Source organism: Drosophila albomicans, chromosome 2L (genome assembly GCF_009650485.2).
Source record: "Drosophila albomicans strain 15112-1751.03 chromosome 2L, ASM965048v2, whole genome shotgun sequence".
NCBI lineage: Eukaryota > Metazoa > Arthropoda > Insecta > Diptera > Drosophilidae > Drosophila > Drosophila albomicans.
Window position 1 is genome coordinate 14,363,947 of NC_047628.2, and position 22,660 is coordinate 14,386,606.

General features: G+C 37.0%; 1 protein-coding gene across 1 annotated transcript in view; it reads left to right on the forward strand.

Moving 5' to 3' along the window:
- Window positions 1-22,660, forward strand: part of LOC117566145 (uncharacterized) — a 75,075-nt gene that overhangs the window by 46,427 nt on the left and 5,988 nt on the right. Inside the window, exons 3-5 of the mRNA XM_034245631.2 lie at window positions 16,520-16,842; window positions 19,130-19,207; window positions 19,533-19,665. Of these exons, the coding sequence (XP_034101522.1) occupies window positions 16,520-16,842; window positions 19,130-19,207; window positions 19,533-19,665 (534 nt within the window). The remainder of the gene's footprint in view (window positions 1-16,519; window positions 16,843-19,129; window positions 19,208-19,532; window positions 19,666-22,660) is intronic.

Sequence of the window (22,660 nt, forward strand, 5' to 3'; positions counted from 1 at the left end):
TCAAGATTTGCAATCTTCTTTTCATCTAAGATTTTTATCTTAAAAAAGTTCTTAATCTTAAAAGGCAAATTTAGTTCACAGATCTTGATTTCCGATTTTCAATCTAGATTTTTCTCTTTGTGTATGTATTTTACTCAAGTCGAATAACAGACAAATATCTAGTTTATTATATTTGAAAAAGCGCGGATTTGCTTTTTCCTTAGGTTACTCTAAATAGAAATACATAAAATTGCGATTGAATCATAAATTTGTATTGAGAAATACTAAATTTTTCGATTACATAGTTGACACATTTATAAATACTCTACATTAAAGTAAAATCAAATTTTCGGGAACTTAAAATTAATTTAATTTCAATATTTATAAATTTACTGTATTAAATTTCAACTAAACGATTTCGGAAATAAATCCTTAATATGAATTTTAGAACAAGAGTTTGACAGAAATCGCCAATATTGAAAGAAGCTATTTAAATTTATTTCTTTATTGATTTTAATTAATTTTTAGATTAAAATTACGAAATTAATATGTAATAATGAAAAATTTTTTGATTGAAAAATTCAGATTCATTCATAACTCCTTACTGATATTTACTTTTTTATTTTTAATGCTGATTAGAATAAATTAAGATGTAATAAATGAAAAATTGTTTTTTCTGCAATAAAATTACTCAACCTAATTGATGAGTACAGGGTAGAAACCCACGAGGGGAAGTGAATAAAGTCAAATCTAATTTATAGTGGATAGATTGTATGACAAGAATGAAAAGAAATTGAAGCACGGAGCAGTAAACATTGAACGAAGAGTGGAGAAGAAGAGTAGCGAACTTGGCATAAATGCCAAGTTGGAGCAGTAAAAAGTAAATAAAATTGGCACCCACACAAAGGGAGAGAGAAATATAAACCGAAATAGTGTAAACAAACAAGAAGCAACGCTTATACGAATAAACATTGCATGAGGATGAGGTGACCGCAGACAAGCCAAGGCAAAGCAAATGCACAAAGTTAGAGAAAGATAAAGTGGGGAGAAAGACAGAAAGGAGGAAGCATGAGATGTGGTGCGTTGCGGTTAGCTAAAGTGGAACTGCTGCTTGGCTGCAAGACTAAAAAATGCTCGTGCTCGCATTTTTTATGAATTTTACATTTTGTTTATATGTATTTTTATGGAGATTATGCTGAGAATGGCAGCGATATGCGCGCTAAGTGTATGTAAAAGCGAGAAAGACCCACAGCCAGACAAGGATGGAGTTTTCGACTATAAATATGTGAGTGTGTGCTTCTGTGTATAAGTGTGGAAGTGTGTTTGTGTGCAAGTTGCACGTGCAGCACAGGTTGCAGGAAAAGGTGGCGTCAAATATGCAGTGTAATAAAATTTAAGTGCCGGATATTGAAAAGCTCGTGCTGATTCCCCTGGTTAATGTTAGTAAATAAAAAAAAAATGGCGAATATAAAAAATATTCGAATATATAGAAAAATGTACGGTAAATTCAATTTGACGATGTTTGCTTTACCCACATTCACCTTCGCTGCTTTGCTTTAAATTTGCCAGCAAATATTTCTATTGCGCTGTAGAGTGCGAGCTGATTGATAAACTGCTATCAAAGATGGCAAAAAAAATATCTAAAGCGCAGTCAAGCTTTCATAGATTTTTCAATTATTTCATTTTTATTTCGCTATCTCTGGCGTTGCAATCAATTGAACGATTGAACGATTGAAATGTATAGCTTTGCAGCTCTGTGGCAAATGATCCCTTGTGTCAGTGAATAAAAAAATCTGAGTGCTTGCGTTTCTATCCACAATTACACAAAATACATTTTTATTTGACTGCGTTTTTGAACTTTTTTGCCAATTAAAAAAGGGGCAGCATGTTGTGATTTATTTATTTAGTTTTGTACACTAGAAAAAATTGTAATATTTTTATACCCGCTACCCATAGGGTAGAAGGGTATTATAACTTTGAGCCTGCAGGAAATGTATGTAACAGGTAGAAGGAGGCATCTCCGATCCTATAAAGTATATACATTCTTAATCAGCATCAACAACCGAGACGATCTAGTCCGTATGAAACACTGGATCTCAGAGACTATAAGAGATAGACCTATAATTTTTCGACAGCATTTGTTATGTTTACACGCAGATCAAGTTTGTTTCAAATTTTTGCCACACTAATTTTCAAGCGAATTTTGGTGTATACAATAATAACTATAATATTTATGATATCTCAAAGAAATACTTTTGTATGGGCAAAACCGCCTACTTAGTAGAGTTCTTAGTTGCTTTGGCCGACAATCTGGTATATTGGTATATCGATATAACAAATATTCAGTTTGGTATATTTTTAGTGTATCTATATTTTTGGTATATTTTGGAAAAAATCCCCGCAATTTTTTGCTTTTATTCAAAATGGGTAGCTAATATCTCACTGTCGAGCACACTCGTCTGTGTCTTTCTTACTTGTTTGTTTTAAAATAGTATTATTTATCTGCAACAGGTTCAAGGGCAAGCGTCAAATTTTGTGATAATTAATTGATTCAATTTAATCAGCCATGAAAACGATTTTCACATGAGTATACGTATCATGCAGCAGCTCTAAATTCATTAAATATTTGGTTTTGTCGCAAATAACAAAATGGTATTTGAGCAGCAAATTCGAGGAATCGTAGGAATCACACATCAAATCGCTAAGCGATGTCACCATAAAGCGGCGGTTGCAAATAAATTTAATTAAGCAATCAATGTCTTAATTAAAACAGCAAGTGCTCGCTTCAGTTCTCTTCTCCCCCTCATTTAGGGTGACGGCAAAGGCGACGTATCAGATGCCAGAGCATGAGTAATGAAATTTGGTGTTGTCATGTAAATAAGGCAGATGCCCGTGCGACTCTCGGTTAATATAGACCTACACACATACATATGTACACACACTATGCTAAATGAGTGTGCGTGTGTGGGTGTGTGTGAAAGTATTTACAGTCAAGGGTGACAACGCACAGACGTTGTAGGCGTCCTCAGCTTCGTCGTCGTCGTCGTCGTCGACGTTGTTAGCGCATATCGAAAATGAAGGAAATGAAATAAATCAAGACTCATTAAACCGCAGAAGGAGCAGGGAAAAACCACAACACGGCAGCTGCCACGGCAATCTGTCTGTGTGCTCTTATGTAGGTGTGTGTGTGTGTGTCTGTGTGTGAGCGGCAGCTGTGTGTGAGTGCGTTTAGGTTATGTCAGCGCGCGCCAAAGCAAAGTTGACAGTTGTTGTCAACTTAATCATCGTCAACACACACACATCTACATCCAGACATACACATACATTCTCACACACATGCTTAGATTACTTATGCATTGACAAATACTTATCTACCGTATAGCGCCAACTTGAACTTAATTTCTTGCGATAACGATAACTCGACATATTGCCAGCTCATTATGCGACTTCCCTTAACTCGCTCGCCGTCTCTCTCTCTCTCTCTCTCTATCTCGTTCTCTACCTCTCTTTCTGTCGGATTGTATGCACAGTCCATATAGCATCTATATATCTATTATGACAACGCTATTTTGGCGGCAATTTCCTTGTGCTCGGCGCCTTTTGTCATTGCCGCTGCTGTTGCTGCTACTTCTGCTTAATAATAGCAAATTACACAAGTAATTAGTCACGCATTTAATTATTATTTATGGCCCTCTCTCACTCGCATTGTGCAAATGAGCATGTGTGTGTGTTGAAGTTTTTCTATTGTACTTTGAATGCCATTTTCCCCACTTGTAATTATCCACTTGAATGCCTAAATAAAATATGCAAGTGACAAAGAATAAATGTTAATCTGTTTTGGCATATAAGAATGTCACTTTGATATTTGTGTTGTGTGGCCTTCAAGTCTTTGCATCTATTTTAGTTTTTATTGGACGGAGATTTTCGTAGAGATTCTGCATCTAATTAAACGTGATTTAAGATTGCCTTTGCAGGCAAATTTGTATAGAAAATTGTATACTGTAGTTCTATCAGGAATAAAGAAATATCTATTTTTTAACTTTAAGATTTATATTAAAAATATTTGCATGTTAAACATTTTATTATTGCATTCGAAATTATGGAAGTAGTTATATCAAGAAATAAATATCAGAATCTATTTAGTGTTGCATTTAAATGTTGAGGTTTCTTTCAATATTGCATGCAATTTGTATTAAAATTAATGACAGAAAAGTGTTGCATATAAATCAAACTTATTGCGCCAGAAATCCGAGAAGTAAAAACGTTTCTGACCTCTTTATTGATTTCGTATTGTGGCAAGCTACGAGCATTTCCCAAATTTGAATATTGCCGAGTCAGGCGAATGTTTTGAATAGTAAAATTCATGTCATGTTTGAAACGACTAACCAATTAATTATTTGTGCTCATATTTCTTGACAAATTGATGTATGCTTGCGAGCAGGCAGCTGTTGCCAATTAGGTTAAAGTTCGCTTCTTGGGGGACGGGGTCGCTTGCTGACCAAATTATTTGGGGGGCTCACGTAGTTAAGCAAAAACTTTCATCGATTAAAAAGTTTTGCGTTCAAAGTATTATCAGCTCTTTGTTATATTCTTTGTGTTCAGTTTCTGGGACCCAGTAAGAGCAAAAATAAAAAAAAACAACTTGTGGCGACAGCTGCATAAAGTTTTCAAAAACATATTAGATTATTTGTTTGCTGCATAATAATTGGGAAAAGCAGTGCGAAAATTGAAATGCCAGTTCGCATGTGGCCAACAACCCAATCATCGCACAGCGTCGACAAAAAAAAGCAGCACAGAACTGATGAAGAAAACCAATTCTCAGTGACGATTGCCAATGGCAGGCATCAGCAATGCGAAAAGCAGGCTGAGAACGACAGAGAGACTTGAGACTCAGTTGTCGGTTGATTGCATGGCAATGATTTCTTGTAAGCTGTTTATTGGGGCGTGATGTAATTAGCATAACCAAAAAGAAAGAGAGAGAGAGGGAGAAAGAGCAAGAATATAGTATTACAGAAAAGAAAATAAAGAAGACACCGAAACAAAATGAGACAGAGAAGCTCGTCGAGCGTTGCTTCAAGATTAGACGCAATTTGCTTAATGCTAAAACTTTTAATCACTCATACGCTCCGTGGCACCCGCAATGAACAAAAACTGTACGAAACAGTGATGACGGCAAAGGCAGGCAACCGTCTAAGTTAAATATATAGTAAACAAAGTGACTTGCGAAATGAAATAAGTGTAAATACGACCAGCATAAGAAAGAGCCAAAGAAAAAAAAAAAACAAACCAACAGCAGCGACAACAAATTCAACAGCACTAATACAGAGACGCTGCTTGAAATGCGCACTCAAATATGTATATATGCGCATCTGATTAAACATGAGTGTGTGTTGATGGCCGTACGTGTGTATGAGTGTGCCACTGTGTGTGTGTGTGTGTGTGTGTGATGGTTGGTAATCCCCCAAAGCGCAGCTTCTTTCGAGCGACGGCGGACAGAAAGTTCTGCTTCGCCTTAATCTTAAGTTTAATTTCTGCTTTGACTTTTGCATCGCAAACTCTCACACACAGAGAGAAAGTCAGCACATACACACATGCGTAAGCGTGCACACACCAAAATTCAACTTTTAATGCATATTTTCTTAATATACTTTTATATCTTCACTTTAACCAAATTAACAAAGGGGTATATAAAACTTTGGCAAGCGTTTGTAGCAAATAAAGTGAGAGCCAATTTTTCTACGTACTACATTTGTGCACACAAAGTTTGATCAGGAAACTAAACACGTTTTGAAAGTAATTAAAAAAAATTTTATTTGTTAGTTCGTTGCGTATACGTAATTTTGTTGCTTACTATTTTAAATTAGTTGCGTATACGTATTTTATATGTAAACGAATTCTAATAAACTTTTAAACAACTCCTAAAACCAGGAATTTAAAAAAAAATTCGTCTCAATTATATATTTTTATTAATTTTTTTTTGTTACAATTGACACTAATAATTTATAACCACTTTACGTACTTATAATATGTAAATATTTGTATTGAAATTAAAAATTTTATTTAATGTGGCATTTTTGAAATTTAAAGTTAAATTTATTTAAATGGGTTTTTGTCTATTTTTAAAAATTTTATTTTTATGGATAGCCATATTCAAAATTCAATTTTTTGTAATGGGTTTTTGTCATTTAAAATAATTTGAATTTTCAAAAGTTTCTCATTGCTATCTCGAATAATTTTTGTCGTCTATTAAGTACCCTTATATAGCATCGACTAATAATGTGTTAACGTTAAACACTTTTATATTTAGTTGCATATTTGAAATGCAATATTTTTTTTGAAATGAAATAAATATTTCAAATTAAATAATTTATTTGATTAGTTTGTGATTTTAATTGGTATTTAGTCATCGTATACTTTTAGACTTTTTAGATATTCCTGTTTGGTTGGCTGTGTTTTTCAGTTGGCAAAATACGACGACTACAATGTAAGCTTTGACGCGTTAAAGTGCGACGGTGTGTGTGACCAGCGACCTATTTGCCTAAGCATATACACGCTCACCGACAGACACACACAGACACACACACACCACCCTAACACCAACACACACTTAAAGGCGCGCACTCACGCCTATGGCTGTTAACTCCCATTGGTTGGTGGGTTTTGAACTGAGCTGGTTTTGGTTTTGCTTTGCTCAACTTAGCCCAAGCACTGAGCTCTGGTTTTGTTGGGTTTCTGGTTTGGTTTCGCTGGTTAGTCTGGTTGGTTTGCTTGGCTGCCTGGCTGCCTCTCATAACACATTAGTGAAAGTGAAAGCCTCCATAATGACTGCTCCCTGTTGATTTTAATTTGCTGTGCGTGTCTGTGTCACACTGTGCGCTCTTATGCCCATAAATTTATATTAGTTAGTCCAGGCAACAGCGTCAACAGCCTCAGCAGGAACAGCAACAGCAACAGCAGAAGCAGCAGCAAAGTCCATGACATCGAGATGCAGATGAAAATGACGATGGAGGAGATGATATTATGTTAGACGGTAGATGACGATGGCTTTGACGATGAGCCCGCATTGCTTATTTGCTCATATATGCTCGTAAAGATTGTTAAATATTTCAGAACTGCCTTTACGCTTAGACACTTATTCAGCTTTGCTCAAAATTATGCGAGAAAACTGGAGCAAATCGATTGTCGCATTAGGCTGCTTGTTAAGGAAAGACAGACAAATTTTTTGAGGCCATTAAATGAGTGTGTGTTCGTTTACACATACACAAGAAAGCTGTCTCAGCAATTGAACGTGTCTAACAAGGCATGTCATAATTTGTCGCTTAAAATGTGAGAAAATCGAAATGTCATATTAAATTTCAAATTATTGATGAAAGGCAAAAAAATGCTAGAATTTAAGCATAATATTTATTGAACTTTCAATGATCACTTTATGATTTTGGATAAACTATCTTAGTATTAAATTAAATAGTTTGACAATTTGCAATTTAAATGGTCCACAAATGTATTGCAAATACTTAAATTGTTCAAGTGGAATTAAAGAAGTATATACAAATTTAAGAAACAGGTTTTCAGCTGTCGCTTGGCAATTTTTGGTCTCATGCTTTTCTTTGTTAGCATGTCTATTACATGTTGAGTTCGATGTCTATTAATTAAAATCCACTCGACTATTTTATTGAAGCGTAATAACAGTTTTTCAGTAGATGAAATTTGTTGTCGATTGCCATTGCCAAAAAGTTTCAATTTAATTTCATTAGCAATGCATGGCAGATATTTTTGCTTGTTTGGATTTTATGTGTATGTGTCTTGAGGGCTGCCCAAAATGAAATTTGATATAATCTGAGTACATTACAAAAGAAATAAATGGCAGCGCACTGGCAAAGGGCAAACATTGATTCAACTGGCCTCCTTCGCTTGTCGGATGGAAATCGAAGAAACCATTGAATGAAGCCGAGGATTGCAACTAAATCTAGCTGAGCTGGTTGGCTCAGATTTTGGACACATTTGAATTTCATTTGCAAGCTTACACATGGATGCATAAATATTTACGACTATTAGTCGAGGAGAGAATTTGAAACTTGAAAGTTTTTCGATCAGCTTTTCAAACGTATTTGCATATCGATGGCAATCGGATGCGGCGGAAGCGGCGGCATCTTTAGCTCCTAAAAAATACAATTAAAATAAACTTTACAAAACGTTTGCACTTTTTATGCATGCTTTTGGAAATGGTTTTAAATATTTTATGCTAAATCTATGTAAAAACATTTTTGCTGCACGAATTGAGTCAACAAAATGCAAATTAATTCGAGTCCAAGTTAGGAGGCGGCCCCCACAAAAGCTGCCAAACTGGCTTGTAAATCAAGATAGACCCACAACAAGAATAAGGGCAAGGAAGTGTTTGCCTTTTGCACGTAGCCTATCATTATGAATAGCCCAAGAACTTCAACCATCCTCTCAGATGTCCCAAAACTTGAGCCATGTGTCTGTGTGTGTGTGTGCTTGTGTTATTTATTTATTATTTATGTAGCTCAACTAAACGTTTTGCCACAAAAATTATAGCATAATATGTCAAAAAGCAGAGAAAGGCCGTTTGCTTTAAATAATAACAGTTCAGCTAAAGCTTTGCATCGCAACGAAATCTGTATACTCTTGTATTCTGTAGGCAATAACAATAAATCAATATTAATCTACTTATGAGAGCATAATAGATTACACAGAACTTCAGGTTTATATTTCAGGTTGTAAGGAAAATGTGTTATTAAACTGTTTGAGAATATAGAATTAGCTTTTCCTTTCAATATATTGGCGTATGGTTTTTAATCTCCACACATAAGATAATTGATTCTTTAATAATTAATACGTACGGGTATTTTTATTTTAAGTCTTCTATATTTATAACATGTTCTTGCTGTCTCCGAAATTTACTTTAGTCTGTTGCATGCTGCATGTCTGAACTGAGTTGCTTAATTCTATTGATATTACGTATACGCGGCATGGCGCATGGTCATGCCAAGCACTCCTAAGCCGCAGCGAAAACTCTATAAATTCTAAAGCCGCTATTAGCTGCGACTTAGTAGCTATAGCGAGCCTCATAAATTCAGCGCTCAGCAGTAACAGCCAACAACAAAGTGGATTTTGTGCGGTTCTTCCTCTCTTTTTTTTGTTTTGTTATATTTTGTTCAGTCGCTGTTATGAATTTAAATGTGATGAACGAGCGGCGGTTTATTTTTTTTTATTCTTGTACGCGTCACAGTGGCTGTCCAGTTATGGTTTTGGCTGGCAAATTGCTATGCAATACACGAGACTCTTCACCTTAAATCATTTGCCGCATCATTTAAAGCATGAGCAACTAAATGGAATGTTATATAAAGTGTGAGAACGAGAGAGAGAGAGATTAAGAGAGAGGCGAGAGTGTGGGGCAGAAGTTTTGTAGCAAAGTTGTTGCCTCAGCAACGCAACTGGCAGCAACTTTGGGGCACGCATACTTTTTCGCTTTGTGCTCGCCGCTCGTAGTATTGGAAAAGTTTGTAGCCCGAGGCGAGTAGTTTTCAATGCGAGTTATGAAACCACTTAGCTGCCAGCTAACATAAGATCCCCAGATCTCCGGCACAGGGCAGCTGCACAGAGATACTGACTCGCTAAAAGTTCCAAGAGAGAGGGAGAGTGGAAGAAAATGTGAAAGAAAGTTATGCAAAAAGTCGAAAACTGGCTTTTAAATCATCGTCTGTCAGTGGCATAAGGAGCACAATTGCCCATATATACACTCAAGTGTAAACATCCACCTGGACGAAAAAAATTAAATAAAATAAAATCAAATTTATGCCTGTATATGTACGAGAGTATATAGATTGTATATTGACTTTGGCGCAAAATAATGGCTGGCAATTTGTAGAGCCTACTCGTTTTTTTCTCTTGTGATACTTTGTGATGCAGACAATGAAATATACTTGGGCAAACACATGCCCCAAATTGCTGCACGTGTGTGCATGTCCATATGTGTGTGTGTGGGTGTGTGTAGGTGCGTGTGTGTGTATGTGTGTGTGTATGGTCCTAAGCACCATCATCAGTTACAAGTGTGAACAATAAATTGTCATCAGCTTTGCGCCGTAGACTTTGCTTCTACTTCTTCAATTTATGGCGGATTTTCAATTTGTATGCCCCGCGACCAATTCACACACTCACGATTACAAACGACGCGACTGTCGAATCGAAAGACCTTCGAGACTCAAATGCCACGTAGTCCATACACACACATAGTCTTGTTGTCGCAGCTCGAGCTTTCAGCATCAGTTTGAGAGTCTGAGCTGCTTTTCATGCGGCACCAACTTGACAACGCTCATAAGTATGCTACACAAAAAGCGTTGTGACCCCCTCGCCGAAATAAATAAAGAAAACAAAACGGATGTGAAGCAAAAAAAAACACATCATGTGAAGTTTTCTTTTCGTTTTCGTTTTCATTTGCTGCCGATGCTGCTGCTGCTTCTGCTGTTGTTGTTTGCTTTGTCACTGACATTTATTGCGCACATTCGCTGCCATTGATTTTTTATGCGTTTTTGAAGTAGTTGGCGACGCTCATAAGTAGGCAACGCTTTTCTTCAATTTTTCTGTTATTCGATTTTTTGTCAGTTTCTTCCTTTTTTTTACAGACAGTAAATATCATGTGTGTGCGTGTTTGCGTCGCATTAATGTTGTTGCTGCTGCTGTGAAGTATATTTTAATATGCTTGCCGGAAACTTAATAAAGTTTCATTGTTGTCGTTGTTCTTGTTGTTGTTATTATATTCTGCTCGCTCTTCGTTGCTGTTGTTGTTGTTTGCCAAGAGAAAACTTTCGACATTATTGACAGGCAATGGCATATGAGATTTATGGCAACACTATGAATTTTATATGACTTTTGAGTGTCGTTCAAAATTGCGTCCCACTACACTAAAGTTGAGTTTCATGTTGACAAATTAAGTGTTTAAAAAAGAGACAGCTAAATTTTAAAGTTGTGATATCTAATTAATTTCTGTTAGTTGTATTACAAGCATTTGTTATCAATTTATAGCAGCTGAAAGATAAGACAAGGCAGATGTTAATCGTTTGAATAAACAGTGTAATTGAATATGCATATATCCTGACGCGTTTCAACACAAGCATAACATTGTTAAATGGATCAAAAGCTGTGCCTGAGCATCTCGTACATGCAAAATGGATTTTTGCAGCTCGCTTAAAATATTAGAGTAGATGCGGAATTTTTGAAGCTAGCTAGAACTCTTGGTCTCCAGCATGCAGTCAAGTCAATGAACGCTGAAGATGCCATTAATCTTCGTGTTACATTCGAGCTGCAGTCAGAAGAAGAAGGGAGGGAAGGGGACACAGTTAGTCTTGTATGTGCTACGTGCTGTCGTGTAGAGCGACACTTGCAAACAGCCTGGGGGCCATGTTGCAGTTTGACTTGAGCTCTAGTTTTCAACACAGTCTCTTTTTGCAGCGAGCATTCGAAATATTATACGCCTATCTTAGACATCTTTTTGCACAGTCTATTTGTCTGTCGTTTTTAATGCCCTGGGGCTATTTGCTTGACCGGCGTACATTCTATGAACCGTTCCCTGGAATAGGCTTTTGGCTGTGAGGCTTAAAAACAGTTTGGCTATTTTGTATGACGACGATGACGATCCCGCCCATTTATACAAATATGCCCACGCTACAAGTGAGCAAAGAAGCTAGAACACATAGCATATAGTACAGCCTTGAAGGCCTTCGGGGGCCAAGCTTCCGTTTCCAAAAGACAGACAACAGGGGTCGAGAGACGACGGAGCGACGCAATGGCAACGGCAACTAAGGAATATGCACCACAAGCCACAGACGCCTTTTGATATGCAAAATAAAATTGTGCACAACGATTTTAATAAATATTCCCCACACACCACCCAAGTGACGATGCGAGGACACGACTACGACAACGAGGACGACAAAAGCAACAGCAACGACATCGACGTCGACATCGGCGTCGAGCTGAGGATGAGCAGCTTATTGAATTTTTCAGAAGCCTTTTTCTTTTGACTGTGGCTGCTTCCAATAGTGAATTGTTTTGTTGTTATTTCTTCGCCTCTTGTTGTGGCTTAAATGCTTTAAGCCAAATGCTTTTAAAGTGATTAAGTTTTTCGAGCATAAAATACTTCTCTAAAAATAACCTTAAAAGGAGCTTGCATACATCTTGATTACTGTGCTAATTGCTTGGGCACACAAAAGCATCGAGGTGAAAATGCATCTTAAAATCATATGAGAATTTATTTTTATTCGCCTAGACTTTGAGTAATCTTTTAAAAACTAACGACAGGCTTATAATTTAATGCAATGACTGAGTGGCCTTTCTCAACAATATATCTTATTTATTTGTCCATTTTCCATATAAATTTCTTAAAGCAATATTATTTTAAAGATGCATTCTTTTATTAGCTCTTCAAGCTCTTAAAATTTGTCTTCAATGGTATTTCCTTTGTTGAGGCGAGTATTTGCACAGAGCATTGTGATTCTCACATTACATGACGATTGTGGGCGAATAATAAACAATTTTGCTGTATTGATATGTTGTCTGCGTCAACAAATCAAAAGTAAATCCGTAAAGCAGCTTTATGTTCCCACCTAACCGGCATATTATGAGCGCTAAGCCCACAATAAGTAGGCATTGACATTTACTTTTGTGTCGGCCAATCGTTGAATAAGTACTGCCAAGGTCAATAAATGGCTTATTGAAACCCAGCTTTGGCAGCACTTGGCAGCACTTTTGCTGTTTTTATGTGCATTCAACAAACTTCGTGACATTACTTTGTTTCTCTTTACTTTATTTTATGATACCCTTGTAGTTACTTCAGTGCTGTTAAATTAAAAATAAAATAAACAAAATGCCAAGCCACATGAGAGCAAAGAATATGCAAAAAGCGCAGAAACTTTATAGGCTCATCAGCCACAAACAAAAAAAAACACAATATATATATATATATATAGCGGAAGACCTGGAGCATAACAAAAACACACTCGACAAAAAAACAAACAAAATAAATGTGAAGAGTCAAAGAGGCCAACCATCAACCACAGCACAACAGCAGCTAACCAAGCCAACCACGCAAACAGACATCGAAATCAGGCAGGCAGTCATCCAGTCAGCCAACCAACCAATCAGCTAACCAAGTCAACCAGTCATTAAGCTCCATGCCCTTCAATTCAACTGCCGGCGACCTCCACTCAACCAGTGACGACGTTATCAAGAGCGAGAAAAAAGTCGATCGTTAAATCAAAAAGGCGCATTCGAGTGCCTGCAACATCATTAGTTGCAGTTCATACACACTCAAGCGCAAGTTATGATGCAGATAGATTTCTCTCCTCCCTCCATTTCTACTCTTCTTCCTTCACTTCGCGAACGCGCTTACTTTTTTTGTGTGAGGTGTCCAAATTAAATTTGCATCAGTTGCTCGACGAGCATCTAAATGATGCCAAAAAAATGTATGAATGTGTGCAACGTGTGTGTCTTTTGCATAAAGCCAAACAACAACAAGGAGTAACAACAACAACAAGTGCACTACTCGCTTTGGCGCGTTTGCATGTTGTAGTTTTATATCTTTTATTGCGCTCTGTGCTGCTCGTTTCATACCCTTTATTTAAAAGGCTTATGGTGGGTATGCTAGGGTTTCATTGAAATTGAAAACTTGCGAAAAAATCGTTGTTTCAGTTTTCTGAATTAAGTTACCAGCTAAAGGGTATATAAAAGTCTCGCCTTCATGGCCATACATTTAAAGAACAGCGCATCTCCTTTATACTCGTTACCCACTGGGTAGAAGGGTATTTTAATTATGTGCCACCATAAAGTGTATATATGTAACAGACAGAAGGAGGCATCTCTGACCCTATAAAGTATATATAAAGTATATATTCTTGATGACCGTCTGGCAAAAACACCTATTTAACAAACAGGTATATTTTGTACTCTATGGTATATTTTGTGTGTAGTAATATATAAATACACCAAATTTAACGTTTGGCATATTTATAATAAATTTGTGTTCCGCACTGTTTTGCTTTTATTCACAATGGGTAGCCGGTATCTCATAGTCTAGCACACTCAACTGATACTTACTTGTTTTTTTTGCGCCAACACATGTGAATGCGAATGCCTTTGCTTCCTGTGTGTGTGGGCACTTAAATAATTTAGATTTTTGTGTCTAACATGCACAAGTGCCACAACGGCCTAAAAGATTCAAGTGCAGCTGCAGCAGCAGCAACTACCAAAGTGAGTGACCCAGTTAGCAAAGGTGTAAAAGAGAAAGAGACAGCAGTAGAGATAGAGACAGAGAGCGAGAGAGAGAGAGAGAGAAAGAGAGAGAGAGCGCATGGAGCAACAGTAGCAAACGAGCTAAATTGAGAAGCAACCGCGTGCGCTGAGTTATAAGTGTCGTCAACCTGTGACTGTCACTACGATTGTGACTGCGACTGTTATTCTGGTCTAAACTGCCACATGGCTGACATTATGCGCTCATTAAAATGTCAAATAAATGCAAATGCAAATGCGACAAAAAAAAAAAAAACAAATGGAAGAAAAAATGCAAAATGCATTTTACTTTGGAATTCAAAGCGAGAGAAACTGGGAAAAGCAAAACATGAAGAATGGATGCGAAAGAATCTGTCTGCCAAGTGTTGCACTTAAAAATGGATAATACATGACAATATTTAAACCAAAGAGAATTTTTTTTGTGGCTTCCATGATAAGTGCATACATATGCAGAGTGATATGCGTCTATAATTTATTCACGCAACAATGTGAACTTTGAACTTTGCTAAACGGTCAATGGGAGCTAAAGGTTATGCATTGAATAAATACAGACAAACTCGTCGAGGAAATTTGAACGTGATGTCAGTTGATTTAAATTTGGCTTACTACATTTAAAAATTTTTAACAGTATACCAAATAATTGAAATTGTAAAATTTTTAAAACAAATGATTTTAAATGAAATTAAATTAAATTTGACAATTTACTTGAATCCTAAAAAATACATTTTTGAAAACTAAAATTGTGGCATTTAAAATTAATAAATAAATAAATTGAAATAAAAAATATTATAAAGCTACACTAGATACCCTCTACTCATTTTTTATAAAATCAAAAAAGTGCGAAATTAATTCTTTAAAATATACCAAATAATGGACCAGCAAAATAACAAATATATCGATGAATTCGAAATATACCTTGGAAGTCAAAATATTCACCCTAGAGAATATAAAAATAATACAAATTTCTAAAATAAAATAAATATAATCTATGGAAAATTAATTTGTGGTTTTATAGAGTTTTTATTTTTTTTTATTTTTTAAATTGATTGTAAATTATATTATTTTGTTTAAGCTTTATTATTTCAAATTTGCAACACAAATTATTTGTGAGTAATTTTCTTATTTTGTTTAATTGGCTAAGCATATTCAAATCGTTATTAAATAACTTATTAAATTGAAGACACTGTGTTTATTTTTTTTTTAATATAGGCGGCTTACCATTAACAACATTATTGAAAGTACTTATTTAATATATTATGTAATAAACGCTTTTAATTTTGATTGCACTTACAAAGTTTAATCGCTAGCTTCAATTGAAACTTTTTAACTTTAAGTGTGCATTCGATTCACAGCTCCCCCACATAATCATTGAGCTGCTATTAATTGTAGCACTTCTAGCGCGAAACACTCATTAACAGTAATTTTTGTGCGCTGCTGTCAAAAATGTTTACCACTTGAGCCAAAGGCGTTGCTGTAAGGCAACAAAAACAAAAAAAAAAAAGGTAACAGCCAAAAAGGCGCAACAATAACAGCCAAACAGCGGAGCAGTTGGCTTGGTTTATGTGCACTTCCGGCCGCAGTGGCCATTAAAGCGCTCATTTATTTTAATTAAAAACAATTTCCGTTGTTTAGCTGAAGTGTGGGCGAGCAGCGAGTGGCGAGTGGCAAATGGCGAGTGTGTGTAAAGGGCAAACAGAGAGGAAATCATTCAATTGCTGGGCCATATGGTTTTCGTAATTATTATAACGAGCATTTTCCGCACGTCATTTCATTGGGGGTTCCGTTGCATTCACCTCGACTCATTCGCAATCCAATTCTTATTGCGGCATATTTGAGATAAATGAGCGTAGTGAAAAATACTTGCACAGCTATTTGACTTATCTCCACACACACACAAACACAGAGACTATTGTGAAGGGGCTCTATTACTCGTGTTGCCCAAGGCATTGAGTGGCATTTAATTAATTTGCAGTTAAAAAGAGGCATAGAGATGCTCTCATCCTTTATCGTTGCCAGTATATTCAATCTCTTCATTCAGCTTTAAGTGGTTTTATGTGCATGCACTGTGTGTGTGTTCTATGTGTATCTATGTATCGGCCTAAGCTGTAAATGAAGTTCTGATCCAGCTATCGATAGTTGGCAGCAATGCGAATGCTTTCAATTCAATTCAATCAACAATTTCAGCACATTTGCTTATTCAATTCACAATTCTTCTTCTCTTCTCTGCCCTTTGCAGCTGGAAGCATTTTAGACAACGGACTGTTGCCCTCCATTCCTGCAGTGGATGATGTATATATCGCCTCACTGGTCCATGACCACAACTATAACAGCAACAGCAACAACAAGAACAAGAATAACCACAACGTCAACGGCAACCACCATCTGCACCACAACAATGTGGCTCAGTTTGACAATGCACTGGACGAGCTCGATGAGCAAGTGGACGAGACAACTTATCCGCCGCCAGTGTTTGACTTTGGCATGCCCAGGAATATAACGGCACGAACCGGACACACGGCAGCCATCAATTGTCGCGTTGACAATTTGCGCGATAAATCGGTGAGTCAAGTGGGCGGTCTTATCTCAAAATGCTTTTCCCTTACACATAAATATATTTCACTTTTTTTCTTTATGGATTTTTAACTATCGCTTAGGCAAATATTGACCCCGCTGCCTCAGGCAAACTAGTCAAGCTGAAAATCAAGTTACCGCCAAAGTCGCCAAGTTTCACGTTGGCTTTTTTTTTGTTCTTTTACAGCAGCAGCTTTCAGTTTTCTGTTTCTTTTGTCAGTTTGTTCAGCTACTCGTATCGTTTTCCGGTTCCGCTTGCTTGTGCTTTGTCCTTGCCATCATCTCTCATCACATCTTTTGGTAATTTTCTTGCTTGAATGACAGAGTTCCAGCGTTCGCTTGCCCTCCGTTATGCTCGCTCTCTTCCCTCATGCTGTTTCTTGCTCCTTTGTCAGTCCATTGGCATTCGCCAGCAAAGTTCAGTTTATGGCTTTGCATTGTGTTTCATTTTTTTTCTATATTTTTTTTTTGCTCAGCCACCCTTACTTCATTTTTAATTTTGTTATTTTTTCAGCTTTCTTTTCATCACTCTCTTTTTCTTTTTTTGTATCTACTGATTGCTACGCTGCTTCATCAACTTTAAACTTTGTTTTTTTCTCTGTTTTTTTCTTTGCACTTTACACTTCACTTGAGGGCGGAGGGCGTTGGGCGTAGGGCGGTCTGCTTGGTGGTCGTTTGTAACATAACTTGGTCTTCAATTGCTCTGAATTGTGTGAACAATTTTCAAACAGTGGCTACAAATAGCATTGAAAGTCCTTCGAGCACTTTCGCCGCCACTGCCGCTGCTGCTGCTTCATCAAACTTAAATTATGTATATAACCTTTGTGCAGCATTTCAGTAACAAATAATGTTGCCACCAGAAGCATAAATTGTTTGAGAAATTTGTTATTTCTCCACGGATTAAATTACTATATATTTTATGAACGCTGTAGGTCTTAAATCCTTGGAGTTTGATGGTTATTTTACTTCTGCCGAAAGCTGAGAAATTTATTTAATATCCGATTGCAAATGTTACACTAATGAGTTTAAGATAGGGCAACGCTTTAAATTCGTTAGGACACAAAGTATCTGTTTCTCAAATCTGAATAAAAGATACATTTTTACAGCTTTTAAGTTTGATAGGCATCGTAACTTTTAACGTTAACAAGTTTTGTCAAGTATTTAACAAAAAAAGAAGAAGCCAACAATAGTGCTCTCTGTACCTTTGGCATCATTAATCTAAATAATTTCGAAGGTCAGTTAAGGTACAAAGTTTGAAGCTTAACTTGAATGAATTTCAAGCAGCTGTTTAAGTTGCGAACGTAGTTGCTTAATCTATCATTGCTGGCTGCTACTTCTCACGGTCCTTTTGCTGTACCCTTTCATTTTTTGTTTTCGGTTTTTTTTTCCCTTTTGCTGCGACTTCTTTAGCCTTGCTCTGTGAATCCACTTAGACGTGGAATACCTATCGCCGTCGTCCAGCAAGAGCAGCAGCGCCAGCTCACCTTATTCATCAACAAGCTCGTCATCATCCATTCCCACGCTGAGTCAGATTTAGTAGCACCTTTTTGTTACTCTTCCTCTTTTTCGTTTTTACTTTTTTATGAGGGGTAAGCGGCATTTCCTTTTGCCACTTTGACACTTTTAGTTTTGGCTTGAGCTCTTCTTTTTTTTGTATTTCACTTTGTTCTATGTCTTTTTTTTGTGTTTTTTTTCGATGTTATTTTTTTTGGCGTATTTTTTTAAATTCTTTTTTTTGTTGTTGTTCATGTCTGTTGGAGTAGCGAAAAGTTTTGGCTTGCCTGCGGCAGGCGCGCAGATTACTTTTCGGTTGAAGCCACCATTTTTTGGAGGCTTTGGCAAGTTTAAGCCGCTGACATTTTGGGCACGCACTTCGTCGTTCTCTGTGTGCTCCGTTGCAGGCTTTGCTCACAGCATTTCAGTGTGTGAGTGCCTTTCAAATCGCTTTGTCTGCCGCCAATGCTGATGCTGCTGCTGCTGTTCCACAGACGGTGAGAGTATTTGCAGAAAGTTTTTTAGTTAGTTTTTTTTCTGTTACCTGCCGCTGCTGTTCCACTATACTCTACTTTACTCTACTCTCTGTTCTGTAGTTCATTTTGCTGTTCGGTTTATTAAATTTTCCTCCTTTATTTGGGCTTTGTTCGTCCCTTTCGTTTTGGGGACAGGGCAAAGCAATTTTTAAAATTGACTTAGGCGTTTGCCGTCCTTTTGTCCTGCACTTGCCTGGGCTCACTAAATCTATCTCACTCTCTGTGTGTCTCTGTTCTATTTGCAGGTATCCTGGATAAGGAAACGCGATTTGCACATTCTGACTGCAGGCATTCTGACCTACACATCAGACGAACGCTTTAAGGTGCGTATACGTAATCTACTTATTCTCTGTCTCTGTCCCTGTCTCTCTGTGCCAGTTTATCGCCATCTACCACTGTTGTTTGTGTGTCTGAGCTCGTCTAGCTTATTAAATGGCCAAGAGGCATGCGCTGGCCATTTGTAAAGCTAAGGCGGCTTAATTGCGTATGCAATTCGGTGCTTGCTCCTGTGCTGTTTTGCCTTTGCCCAACTTGTGTGCATTGATTAAATTTGCCCAAGGACACCTAGAGCCCCGCCTCTCAGCCCCAGCTGTCTCCGATAACTTAGTTGCTCTCAGCGATTTATCTATGCATTGTGTGTGCTTGCAGGTCGTACGCACCGCCGACTCCAAGGATTGGACGTTGCATGTGAAATATGCTCAGCCACGTGACAGCGGCATCTACGAGTGCCAAGTGAATACGGAGCCAAAGATTTCGATGGCATTCCGCCTGAATGTCATAGGTGAGTTAAGCAAAAGCATCCAGCATCCAGCATGCAGCATTGCAATTCTCTCTTCTACTCTGATTTCCATTTTCGATTCATACGCATTGTCAGCGTGTCGTCGTCGTCGTCTGCACGAGTTGCAGGTTGCCAGCTGTAGCAACTTGCAACTTGCAACTTGCGACTTGTAACTTTTTATACTACACACCACCCAGGGGAAGAGTCTTTTAAATTGGGCACAAACTTTGCCCAGTCGCTGACTGAAGGCGCATAAAGGAGCAACGGGTTTTCGCAAAAGTTTCCGTTGCTCATGTGTTATATTGCAACATTGATGTGTGTGTGTGTGTAAATGTGATACAATGTTGCTTATATGTATATACATATAACATTAAATGGGGGTTTTTGTTTTATGCTCAATTTAAAAGTTAGTCGAATTTTCTTCACTTATTTTGAAAGCGCTTTTTTAGATTAAAATGTAAGCGGCTTTTAGATATATACCATATTTATATATTGTCCTTATTGAGCTATTAAATACATTGTTTATTTGATTAATATTACAGTATTTTCCAAACTTTGTGTTGACGACTTTGAGATAGAGGAATTGATAGAACTTAAAGATTGTTTGTTAATTTGGTTCTTAGAAATTATTATTTTTTTTGTATACTAAAGTTTTGAAAAAAGTTGTAGTCATGTCGAAGATACATTCTTCGAACTGTTACATAAGTTTGCTGCAGGCACAAGGTTATATTACCTTTCTACTTTATGGGTAGCGGCTATTAAAATATTTTTAATTAAATTGTGTTGTGTATTTTAATCATTATTTTTTCTTGTATCCGTTTAAAATGTTTAATTTTAGTGTTATTAATAGTTTGATTTAAAATATAAATTTCAGTTTTTAAACTATCTTAATTTTTTTACTCACATTATTTATTTGAAGACAATTAGATGCTCTAAGTGAGTATGATAATTGTATGTCTTTATCGGTCACTTGCACGCCAATTTATACAGAGCCAGTCAATTAAAGTACGTGTACGTTCTGTAGTACTATATCTAAAAACGTTAAAGTGTTTTAACGCAATGGTTTGTTGTATATAACATGCTACTATACGTTTTTCAATCAATTATAATCACAAATTTATTTGTTTTAATTCAGAATGTTAAATTATTATTAAGTGCTTTTTTATTATATTTTCAATTTTCACTTGTTAAACTGTTTCTAAAATATAATTTACTCACATTATAATTTATTTATTTAAAGTTATTTAGGCAATTACCCGCTCTAAGCCAGTTCGCTAATTTGATGTGTTTATCTTGTCATTTGCACGCCAATTTATACAGCGCCTCATCAATTAGAGTACGTATACGTCGTGTAGTCCGTACAGTTAGAAACGTTAATGTAGGTCAACGCTATGGTTTGGGTATATCAATTTGCAGGCATTTACGTATATATATATATACTCTGCACACACACATACATATACGAGTTTATGTTGGTACGCAGTGAGAGCGAGAGAGAGAGAGCGAAACTCTGCCTTTTGTGGTAGCGAAACTTTGCTGTCTATTTTTCTACACGTTTTGCATGCAAACGCAATTTGCATTTAAATTCAATACTAAATTCATATGCTGCCTGTAATACACACCAGCCAATGAGGGCGTGGCCCCGAGGGCGTTACGCTGTCTGCGTTCGGGTTTCACTGTGAGCGAGTGTGTGTATGTGTGTGCGTGGGTGTGTGTGTCTGGGTTTGTGTGTCTGGGTTTGTGTAGCAGGCATCCTTTGAGGTGTTTTTGCACGTTCACACCACGATCTCGTACCATTGTTTTGGCATTTTACAAGTTTTCTACAATGGATTTCCGTTGCAGGCAATATTTTGCGTCTCAGCTTCAAGTCGCTGTTGCTGTTGCTCTTCTCTCCTGTGTATTCAGACACTCCTTGTAGTGAGTTAGTGTGCGTGTTTGTTATAAATTGCTACACAAAAGCATGCACGTTCATGTTTCATTCATGTACGTAAAATTGATTTCAAACTTTATTTTCGCCTTTTTTTGCTGTTGTTGTGTGGCCCAGTCCAGAAGCCAACTTGTAGCTCAATGTTTGTCATCATGTCCGAAAGTTTCTCTTAGTTATTTATTTATTTTTCGCTTGCTGTTGTTGCTGGCAAAGTTAATTGAAATTATTGAATAGTTTACCATCAAATTGCTTAGCTGAAAGTCTGGAAATCTCAAATGCACGTTTCGTGTGTTGTGTTGTGTTTTGTTGTTTGTTTGCTTGCTTGTTTTGCGGAGATTGGTTTAGTTTGCTTTTGATTCACTTTGATTCAATTTAATACGATTCGTTTTGAGTCCGATTCGTTGGGAGGTTGCTGTTGTTATGTATTCCCTAATGTGCATTCAATCGTTTACTTGACCACTTTTGGCCCACTTGACGGCCATTCATGTGATTCAATAATACCTACGTAAAAATGTGCTCACATCTTTGCTGTGTGTGAAAATTGTGAAAATTGGCGCACATGTCTTGACATGCTAGATTTAACACAAGTATACTGTTAGCTGTTGGCAGCACCTGGGGAATTTTCAACGTGCAACACAAATTGGCTGGCAGCAGCCAACCGAGGGTTTATTTATAACAAACTCAACGCAAATCTCATCAACATCTTTTAAAGTCAAATCAACGCTGCAACATCCTCTGGCTTCCGTTATAAAATCTACTCGTTTTCTACACGTTGCAGCAAACTGCAGCAAGAGTCGCAAAAGTACATGAAATATAATCTATTCCATTTCTTCGTCCTCCTCATTCCGTTAACCCACGCATAGCACTTTGAATTGGATTTTATCCCGGCGACGGGAAGTCGCGGCAATGCCAAGAAAAATTTATGCTAATGATTTGAAAGGCAAAAGTAAAAGCAAAAGCAAGCAAAAAAAAAAAAAACCAAATTGTTGAGCGCAGATTTCACGTTTGGCTTCTGCAGTTGGCAGCGTGATAAAATATTCTGTCACCGGTCTTACGCGCCCAAAAAATGCT